Source organism: Cibotium barometz, chromosome 25 (assembly GCF_041138505.1).
Source record: "Cibotium barometz isolate CiBa-2024 chromosome 25, ASM4113850v1, whole genome shotgun sequence".
Classification (NCBI taxonomy): Eukaryota; Viridiplantae; Streptophyta; class Polypodiopsida; order Cyatheales; family Cibotiaceae; genus Cibotium; species Cibotium barometz.
Genome location: NC_141070.1, coordinates 52,371,773 through 52,383,571, shown reverse-complemented (window position 1 = coordinate 52,383,571; position 11,799 = coordinate 52,371,773). Strand labels below are relative to the sequence as shown.

The window sequence follows — 11,799 nt, the reverse complement described above, 5'->3', positions numbered from 1 at the left end:
TCTCATCATATCATAGTCACATCACATCACATCCATTCAGATATCATCACATCACATTTACATCCATTCAAATCTCATCGCATCCATTCAAATATCATCACATCACATTTACATCCATTCAAATATCATCACATCACATTCACATTCATTCACATTCATTCACATCTCATCGCATCCATTCACATCTCATCACATCCACTCACATCTCATCACATCTATTCATATCTCATCACATCCATCACACCCATTCACATCCATCACATTCATTGCATCCACATTACATCTCATCACATCCATTTACATCTATTCAAATCCTCATCACATCACGTCACATCCATCCTCATCACATCTCATCCATTCACGTCTATCCATATCCACATCACATCACATCCATTCACATCGCATCTCATCCATTCACATCTACCTAGATCCACATCACATCATATTCATCCACCTTACATCTCATCCATCCATTCACATTACATCACATCCATTTATATTCATTCAGATCCATATCTCATCACATCACATCCATCCACATCACATCTCATCCATCCATCCACATCACATCTCATCACATCCATCCATCCACATCACATCTCATCCATTCATATCTTATGACATCCACATCCACATCCATTTACATCACATATAATCTCATCCACATCTCATCACATCCACATCCACATCCATTTACATCACATCACATCTCATCCACATCTCATCACATCCACATCCACATCCATTTACATCTCATCCACATCTCATTACATCCACATCTACATCCATTTACATCACATCACATCTCATCCACATCTCATCACATCCACATCCACATCCATTTACATCACATCAATCTCATCCACATCTCATCACATCCACATCCACATCCATTTACGTCACATCATATCTCATCCACATCTCATCACATCCACTCACATTACATCACATCGCATTCACATCTTATCACATCGCATTCACATCTTATCGCATCGCGTTCACATCGTATCACATCGCATTCACATCTTATCACATCACATTCATATCTTATCACATCACGTTTACATCTTCTCTTATCACATTCACGTCTAATCACATCTTATCACATCACATTTACATCTCCTCTTATCACATTCACATCTAATCACATCTTATCACATTCACGTTTACATCTCCTCTTATCACATCTCATCTAATCACATCGCATCCATTTACATCGCGTCACATTCATTTACATTCATTCGGCTCTACATCACATCTTATCACATCCACTTTTAGTACTGTTTTTTCTACTTTCGATACCGATGAGACTTTTCTAAGTATCTGCCAATTGCTTGGCCTAGTTAAAGATATTTTTATATTCTTTCTCAAATTTCTCAAGTGAAATATATTCAATATTCTTCTTTTGAGTAAAAGATTCATGGGATTTACAAAAATCAATTCTACCCATATTTTCCAATAAAATTAATAATGCTCAAAATTCCACGTTTGATAAATACTCCTAATTTGAATTATGCCAAAAATTCCTCTTTTACCATTTAATTACTTGGATCTCAAATATCATGGGAATTCTTCGTTTTGTATAAAAATAAATTTACCAAAATTCACTCTTCTCTCATAATCAATTAATTATGCATAATTATAAAAAAATTATTTCTCATTAATACGATGAAAATCATTCTTTTTGCATAGAATGTCTAATCCTAGAATATGGTAGGAAGTCCTCTTTTAGCATTATGCATAAAAATAAGATATGTATTATTTTCTAAAATTTTTGCCATAGCTTTGCTGCTGCTATTACTGATAATTCTTAATTTTTTTTTCTAAAGAATAAAAGCTTGTAATGAAAATATGATAGTAGTTCCTCTTTTATGCTTAAAATCAAAGTATGAATTTAAATCATAATTTTAACCATAAAATTAAACATGACTATGATTATCCGACTAGATTGATCTAATTTCAACATTCCTCTTTTCCCAATTTGTTAGGATAATCCATTTCACATTTAGAATGAAGTAGAGTAGTTTTTAACTACTCATAAATAATCTAAAAGAATTTACCATCATTTTAATAGCACAAAATCATGAAAATATCATTTTCTTAATCTCTAGCTTATCAAGCCTAGAGTTTAGCTTTGAATTAAGAGACTATGACTGAGAAGCATCCTTTTTCAAAGGATTTAGCCATAAAGATGACTATTCTTTAGAGAGAGAGATTTACTTAAAGAAAGCATTACAATTTAAGCATAAAGGTTAACTTAATGCTAATTAAATATTAAAAAACTTAGGAAAAGCTTGATTTGAATTAAAACAATCATTTTGAAAGCTTCTCAAGCTTGAGAGGGGTTGAGAAGAAGAAAGTTATTGAGAAAATTAAAAAAAAAACCATAAAATTTGATTTTACCTCCAAGTTTAGCTTGATTCTCTAGTAGTGAAGCCCCCGACCAATCAATTGCTCCACCAAGAGGAAAAGAGCAACTCCAAGAGTTGTTGTAGAGAGAGAGAAGCTCCAAGCTCCCAAGAGAGAGAAAAATTTAAGGGATAATAGAAAATATGATTATTTTAATATAATACTGGTATGGCATAGCTCCAATATGAAAATACAAAGGAATGAGGGTCTATTTATAGGGGAGGGAGGCCACTAACCAAGTCCAACTGGGTTCTAGAAATTTTCAGGTTTAGTTTGACTCAATTTGGACTAGATTTAGACCAGTTTGGCTCCCTTTTTGATTTGGTTTGATCCAGGAGAGAGGAGAGAGAAAAATATCACAATTTTTTGAATTAAAAAACTCTTCCACACATGTGAAAAAGGCACCTACCTCAAAGGTCCCCCTCTCCTTACCAAGGTGTCAAAAATGCATCATTTCTCTAAAATATCTCATTGTTTTAGTAATATCTCTTAATTTTTAACTAATAAACCTTGTACTCAGTCAACTCTTCATCTTATGTGAGTATTTACTCATTTTTGGGTATTTTCTTTTATTCTTTGGATTTATCTCATCCCAACACTTGGATTAATCCAATTGGCCCATTGGAACCTTAATTGGACCATAATTCAATTTTTTTTGAAAATGTAGACCCTTAGGTTAAGGTCCCTTATACCATTTTCAATTAATTCCTAATGCACATTGGAAAGTCCATTTTGAACTTCTTATTCAGGGGAATCCATTTTAGACATTAGGAGGATTTTTATATGCAAAGATATCTCAAATTTTGGATTACCTCTCTCTATAGCCTCAACATGCTCGTGTTTCCCTAACTCACCAGCCGCATTGCACCACATGCAGCCTTGACATGGTTCCTAGCTCACCAACCAACCAAACCCTATCTCCAAAAAGCTCCAAAGCATGTGGACTAGTCTCTTCAATGAGTCTTCACTCATCAAGTATATTATTCAGCCACCATCATCGATACCTCTCTAGACTTGATATCATTATCTATGGACTCCCACAACATTTGCACCACCCAAGCTTGGTGATGTGAGGATGCAGTAAGCCAATAGGAAGGGGGAATCTTAATAACTTTATAGGTTAACATGGTTTCAACCACGCTACACTTTCCCATCTTAGCCAAAATTCTTATTTTGTAGATGGCATTGGAATTTATAAAGCGGCCTTAGTTTAAACTTAATGCCAAATGGGGAAGTGATAAACTTCATGTACTTAGTTGTTTAGGTGTAGGCTAATGGACTATTTTTAAGTTTTATATGCCCTAGTGTGAAAGCGAGTCATTTGTATATAAGGAAATTTTGAGATTAAGAAATATACATTCATTTCCTTGTAATGGAATACTTGTGACCTCTCCCTCTTCTCTCTACTCTTGCTCTTACTTGTGTTTATGCATACTAGATGGTTTTCTTGTAGGCTTCTCCCTCTCATTAGCTTCTTCTCTATTAGTGATAGAACCACTCAAAAACCATTCTCTTCTTGCCTCCATCTAGGAAAATAGAGCTTTTCCTTCACTCACATAGCCATAGAGCATTTTGGTTTGAGAATGGAGTGAGGCATGATGGAGATGGGCTACTACACTCATATTGGGAAATTGTATTTGTGGCTTAAAGGCAAGAAATACTTGGGTCTGGAGTACAAAATAGCATGTAATGGCCATTTCTTCTATAGAAGATGAGAGGCAGCTCGTTTTACTTCATGTGAAGTAGTATGGTTGAGGAGAGTTTTGGGGGACATGAGAGCTACACAAGAGCACCCAGGCTTGTTTGCTTCATGTGAAGCAATCTAGTTGACAAATGATTTGGGAGACATGATGCATAAGAGCACCCAAAAGTGACAGTGAAAGTTACATGGTAATTACAAAGAACCAAATGTTCCACCCTCGCATAAAGCACACTGAGATGCAATATCACATTGTGCATAAGCTGATCATGGATATGGAGAGGTTGAGGTGGTTTACTGCCAACAATAATGGACAATAACAACAGGGAAATATGCATAAAGTTTCTTGGGAGAGATCTATTGGAGAGGGTGACATCTCATCGACTCAACATTAGGCCAAAGAGGTAGTTCTTCGTGCTTCAAGTGGACATTAAACGGGGAGTGTTCAAAATTAATGCTCTGCCCTCATCATTATTACTGTGTACGTGACATGTTGCTCTATTTTGTTAGGCCCCTTTTATGAGGAGTAGCCATTATGTTGAGCATGCTTGAGCGCTTGATAGCCTAATTTAGATAATGGATGTTGGGCCGTAGGTGGCACCTACTTTAGACACTAGATAATGGATGTTGGGCCGTAGGTGGCACCTACTTTAGACACTAGATGTTGGCCATATGTGGGGCTAACACCTACTTTAGACACTAGATGTTGGCCATATGTGGCTAACACCTACTTTAGACACTGGATGTTTGTAATGAAGTAGATTTTGTTACACATGCACATGGGGGATGGGGCCTAGGCACTTGAGCTTAGGGACATTTACATGTGTACTTTTGGGGGACCTTGGGATATATTAGGCATAGGGCTCATGGGCATTGTAGCTTTTTTGTTCATATACATTTTCATGATGAGTACACTTACTCTTTGGAGCTCTAAGTTTCCATGGTGAAGTTCTCCCTCTTGAGAAGCTATGTGTGTACTCCATTATGACTGCAATAGGTGCTACTTCCTATGATGAGGGGGACATGTGTGTACTCCATGCTAATAAGTGCAATCCCCTAGGTTCTCTTCTCTTCATTGCATTGGTATCAGAGCTCTTGGCTTAGATCTTTGTTTAGGGATGATAATAATTTTTAGATTATGCTTAATCTAATTTTTAGAATGTATTTTCTTGATCTTGATTAGTGATAATCATTTTTGGATTACTGTTAATCTAATTTTTTAGAATGCATTATCTTTATTATGATTAGTATTAATCATTTTTTGAATTAATTTTTACATAGTTTTGAGAATTTGCTAATTTCTTGTTTTAACAAGATTAGCAATGAAATTTGTGTTAATCATTTTTAAATTTGTATTAATCACTATTTTCAAAACCCTAATCCACTTTACTATTTGATTTATTGAAATTCTTGATCTTCTTGATCTTGATTTTCTTGATCTAGATTTTCTTGATTTTCAAAGTTAGGGTTTGCAGAGATTTTAGCAACCAATTTTGAATGATTTTCTTGCATTATCTTGATTAGAGAGCCTATAGTTTCAAATATCAATCCTTAAAGCCCTTATTTCTTCAAGATCAAACCTTAGATTGTAATTGGAGTTCTTGGAGAAAGATTGCAAGAAGAAGATTATGGTGCAGAAAATCAAGGTTGCTGTGCAGAGTTTCAGATTGCTATGCAGAGTTTTCAAATTGCTATACAGATTTCAGATTGTGTGCAGAAATTTGGTGCATTTTCAAGAAAGTGTGCAAAAATTTGTTGCAATTTCAAGAAAGTGTGCAGAAATTTTATACAGATTTCAAGATTATGTGCAGTTGATATAGATTTTCAAGGATTGGTGCAGATTTTCAAGAACAATGTAGAGTACAATTCTGTTTGCAGATCTACAGTGTAGAACAAAAAGCAGTTTACAGATTATGCAAAGTTTATTGTACTGAAATCAAATCTTGATGCAGAAATAGAACAGTAAGTTAATCTTGATCAAATCTTTCTAATCTTATCACTGGATCATGAGGATAGTGTGCATTTGATTAGTGATGTATCCATTAGCATACTTGAGGATAATGATATTCTGCATACGAGTCACGGAGATACCTATGAGCATAGGCATGAGTTACTAGTGTTAGATGCATCAGGCTATTCTTTTAGGATTTCTATTTGTGGAGATATTGCTAATAGGACCACTAATCCTAGTATTCAGAACATTCATGGCACTATTCATGTGGATAGAATTCATGTATTTGAGCAGTCAGGGATAGTTCATGAGAGTAATAATGATTTCATTAATGTGAGACATCGTAGTAGGATTATGCATATTGACCATTTTTAGGATGCCATAGATGATGACTTAGGAGATGATACCATTTATCTTTCATGTGAGGATACCTCTTTATTTTTCAGTGATGATTATGAGGATGTTGATGATTATATTAATATCTTAGATCATCATACACACATAGAGGGTTTTGCACATGAGGAGGTAGTGTATGGTTTGGCTCATGCCCATATACCTATTGACATAGTGGATCATGTCTTTGACATTTTGAGTGATGCTACGTGGGATGACAACATTGGTTCACTCTTATCATCGCATGATGCTGACCTTGAGATATGTTCTTTTAGCTCCTGGATGTCGACACGAGCCTATGTTCTTTGGAGCCAGGACATTTTACTTCGGATGCATTCTTTGCCACTTGAAAGGAGCATAGTTTTTGGATATGTGGCTCGACATTCAGATGCACCTATGGTATATCTTAGTCTTGGCCTACACGATGGCTCTTTTATGCCAGGACCATTTGACATTCTGGCTCGGAGTTTTGAGCTTTTTCGGTGGATACCTTTTGTGCCAGATTAACACTGCGGTCGTGAGGATGGGCTTACGAGTTTTCCTTTTGACCCTGGAGCTACTATCTCTTTGGAGTCAAGCTTTCCTTTTGATACAGGAGCTACCATTCCTTTAGCTTCAGAGTTGAGATTTCCTTTTGACCTAGGAGCTACTACCATTTCAGCTTGGACGGTTCGGGATGTATACCATACATATCCCTTTGATCTTGGAGGATACTCGACTAGCTTCATCATTGAAAGTGGTCCCTTATCCTCTCTACTTGCACTAGATTATCATGGGACCATAGCCTTGGATTTTGCATGCCTCAGATTTCCTTTTGATCTAGGCGGTTGCATAGATACCCTCATCATCGAGACGGGAGCTCTTTATCCTTTCCATTTGACCCTGGGGGGGTCATATGATTCATATATGGGTTTTCCACTACATCGACATTTAGTCATGGATGTGATTTTGGCTTTTGTACATAGCCACTTGTATATGTCTTTTCTTTGGGCACGACCACCCTTCAATTTTAAGGATGAAATCATTGTAGGAGGGGATGGTTTGTAAATGAAGTAGATTTCGTTGCACATGCACATGGGGAATGGGGCTTAGGCACTTGGGCTTAGGGACATTTACGTGTATACTTTTGGGGGGCCTTGGGATATATTAGGCATAGGGCTTAGGGGCATTGTACCTTTTTGATCATACACATTTTTATGAGTACACTTACTCTTTGGAGCTCTAAGCTTCCATGGTGAACTTCTCCCTCTTGAGGAGAAGCTATGTGTGTACTCCATTATGAGTGCAATAGCTACTACTCCCTATGATGAGTGGGACATATGTGTACTCCATGCTAATGAGTGCAATCCCCTAGGTTCCCTTCATTGCAATGTTGGCCATATGTGGCCGTGGATGGTTAGGAGATGGCTTATGTTGGCACCATGCCAAAAGGAGGATGCATGTTAGTGTGGGTCGATAGATCCCACTCTACGGTACAAGGAGATCTTCTCAAGAAGATACCTTCTTCTCGGGTTACGCAACCGAAACGAGCGCCCAGATAACCTCAATGGGCATGAATGGTGGATGCCTAGATGACCTCAAGTGGGCACGGACGGATGTCTTGACAACCTTAGATGAGCACGAATGGATGCCTTGATGACCTCAGATGGGCACGAATGGATGCCTTGATGACCTCAGATGGGCACGAATGGATGCCTTGACAATCTCCAATATTATCAGAGCCATTTAGACGAGTCATAGGGTGGTCTGACCTACGATACCACCAACCCTTGTCGTAGCCATTTGGACCAATCATAGGGTGCTATGACCTATGATACGACCAACTCTGGGTGCTCTATATAGACATCTTTGAGAGAGAGAGAGAGAGAGAGAGAGAGAGAGAGAGAGAGAGAGAGAGAGAGAGAGAGGGACATAACATCTTTGAGAGAGAGAGAGAGAGGGACATAACATCCCATGTGTACATAAAAAGCAATTTGATTATCTTGTTTTTGTCACGAACATATTGCAATTAAGAAATTGCTTCAACAAATTTCTCTCTCTATGAGCTTTTGTAAGTAGACTTATTGACCTCTATGTTGGGTTCAAGAATTGAGAGCATGAAGTAATTTTGGTGGCCAGGCACAGTAATAACTTGGCACTTATGCTTTAGAACTGCATGGATGAATTAAGGACATTGCCACCTTCTTTTCCACACACAAGTTCCTAGAGTGGACTTACCAACACCATACAAGCAAGCCACATGGTGAATCAATCCTCCTATCCCAAGACAATGCAAAGGACATTGCCACCTTTTCCACACACGAGTTCCTAATGCAAGTCTTCTATGCAATTTATGGTGGAATAGGACATTGTGCCAAATCCTCACGCACAAGGTTGCACAGCAAAGACATATTTGCTATGTGAATTTCACATCATCATCAATAGCATATTGAAGGAAAGTATCCCAGTAGTCTTAACTCCATGGCTTCACATACCATACACCTAGAGCCAATTCCTTGTATTGTCTCTTGGATGGTGGCCGTCTCAAGGCGGAAGTGATTGGTAATAACTCTGGTGCCATCATGTCAATCGCCTCTTCCAATGAATCAAATCTTCCAATGAATCAAACCATCATCAGCTTGTGGATCAATTCCATATGCAGCACATGCATCCTTAATGGCTTGCATGCATTGTTGATTACATGAAGCACATGCATCCTCAATGGCTTACATGCACTATTGATTACATGCATCCTCAATGGCTTGCACTGTTGATTACATGTAGCACATGCATCTTTAATGGCTTGCATGCACTATTGATTATGGCTAGGTATGTTGCCATGCATGCACCTCATGTCACTACAAAAATGAAGGGAGGAATTTCAATGTTTGCGAAGGTTGGAGGAGTCCTCGCATTATAGACAGTAGAGAGAGAAGAGATGCCTAGATGGTTGAGCCCGCAGAGATGGGAGAGAGAAATTCTTGATCAAGAAGCCACGAGAGTGGAGGGCACATTTGGTTGAAAAAACAGGTGGGCTTTGTATTTAGAGAAGGGCCCGGCTTTGTATGTAGCGGAGGGGATGTAGAAGTGGTGGGAGGGTGGATTTGCATGGCGACTTTGCAGCATGCATCGTGTGAATGGGGACACAGTCTAAGAGTGGGGCGATGAGGGGAGTGTGCACATAGAAGTAGATGAAGATGAGGGGAGGTGACACAAGGTCGAGAAAAGACGGGCTCGCTTTATCTCGGAGCTTGCTCAACTTTTTTGAGAAATCCGTCTCATCTTTAGAGAAGGAAAAATGCCAAAAACTGGTAGTCCAGATGGGGGAAGTGTTCGAGTGCCTCGCTAAGGTCGTGGGATCGAATCTCCTCGGACGAAACCATGAGGCACATAGTTGTAGTAGGTTGTGTGTGGTCAATTCCAGCTATCTCAAAAAGAAAAAGAAAAAGAAAAAATAGTGGTAAATTGGATGAAATTATAGATTGTCCCTTTTTCCTCTTCAATGTCAAGTTCACTCAAAAAGTTTCGAGAACACTGATCAGGTGAGAGGCATTGAAAAAGGGGATTCCTTTACCAATGAAAGTGAAGTTATAACTTTCGAACTCGTAAAAATATAATTCAATCTGGCACTATCTTGAGAGTGCCGTAACAGGCGATTTTTTCTGTGTTGGATCTGTGAAACCGTCAAAGAAGCAAGAAGGGACTGGAACACATAGCTGGATAGAAAGAGCGTCGAGTCTTCCGAAACACACACACACACACAGATCCAGCAGCCATGGCGTACGTGGACCATACGTTCTCGATCACAGACGAAGATGACGAGGAGGCTTTCGAGGGCACCTTCATCGCCCACAACCGATTCCCCCTCAAGGACATCGCTCTCTCCCTCATCCTCCTCACCTCCGGCACCCTCTGCGTCGTCCTCGGCCTCCTCCTCATCCTCAACAAAGCTGCAGACCACAGAGCCCAAGGTACCCTATTCTTCTTGGCACTGCATCATCATATTATATGTGTAGCTGTAACTGATCGAATTTGTCTTAAGATTGTCTGAAGTTAATCTTGGAGATTTATCCTCCATACCCTTAGTGCCATGGCTCATCACATAATTATGAAGCCATCTTCTATAACCATACATCATTAGGCAGGCACCATAGCTTAACATCATAGCTTGAAATCTCGTTTCATCCTAACCTCAGAGAGCTTGAAGGTCTCTTTAGCCCACCTTCATGGCATCACAATCGATTCGATCTTCGTATTATGCGTAAAGCATTGGAGGTGTATGTGTGTTCAACATGTATACATACCTCAACGTGAGAAAAGTTGTAGTATTGCATTTGCATATTTGGAAATTGCATAGATTGAACACACCAGATTATAGGCCATCATCCACACACACTTTTTGTAATGGCTTAGTAACAACCTTTTATTTACAACAAACAAATGCTTATGCATTTTGGCCATATTCATTCAGTCATATTGATTGCATAGTGGTATGGATGAAATTGATTACATAGTGGTATTGATCATCATCGTTTAACCCCTAACATGAGAGCTGGTTTAACCCCTATCATGCAAGCTTGATGTTTCATTCGAATAGCTTAAATTCAGGTGCCAGGTTAACTTTATCCCACCTTGTTGTCTTTAATGCAGGGCTGTTTTTCACCATTTTTGGAAGTGTGCTCTTCTTACCTGGATTATTCTACACGAGGACTGCTTATTATGCCTACAGAGGCTACAAAGGTTTTACATTCACAAACATGCCAGCTGTGTAGAGGAGGAGATGTCTTTTGTATAAGCCAACAGAGCAGCCCTAGCACTGTGAGCATGGGCTTGTAACACAGCCAGACAGTTTCGCTCGCAGAAACGATACATGCCAGCTCTTTTGTAAAGTTATAGGTTGTATACTGTTCCTTGATGCCCATCAGAGGCAAGGAACTTAGTTAACAGCTCTATTCTGTTATGGCTTTGGGTAGCCAACATAGACTTTGGTTTAATATTATCATGTTTGGTCAGTGTTCAAAACATTGTTAATCACTTGTTGTGTCGGAACACACATTCTATCTAGCTGGTTTCATCTTCATCCTGAATCCAGAAGTTTGTGGGTATCTGTTATCAAAGTAGCAACTGATTCGATTGGACTGTATATCTAGTATTCAGCACATGGTCAAATCTAATGAAGGGCCATCTCTATTAATTGTGAGCCTTTTCCAAGCTTAAGCTTACCATGATCTGTGCTTGAAGGTAAATGATAAACCATTGGATGAACAATCCTATGGCACACTTTGAAAATCATCGATTGCATCATTTGGATGCTCAAAGCTAGAGCCCCTGTGAACTTGTACTAACATATGCTTGAAGAAATGCTTTT

The 11,799-nt window shown here is 38.6% G+C and overlaps 1 protein-coding gene across 1 annotated transcript; it reads left to right on the top strand.

Moving 5' to 3' along the window:
* Nucleotides 1-10,061: 10,061 nt before the first annotated feature.
* Nucleotides 10,062-11,453, top strand: LOC147624718 (uncharacterized). Its single transcript, XM_086819751.1, has 2 exons — nucleotides 10,062-10,402; nucleotides 11,082-11,453. The coding sequence occupies exons 1-2, from the start codon at nucleotides 10,207-10,209 to the stop codon at nucleotides 11,201-11,203; spliced, it is 318 nt and encodes a 105-aa protein (XP_086675877.1). The 5' UTR covers nucleotides 10,062-10,206; the 3' UTR covers nucleotides 11,204-11,453.
* The last annotated feature ends 346 nt before the right edge of the window (nucleotides 11,454-11,799 follow it).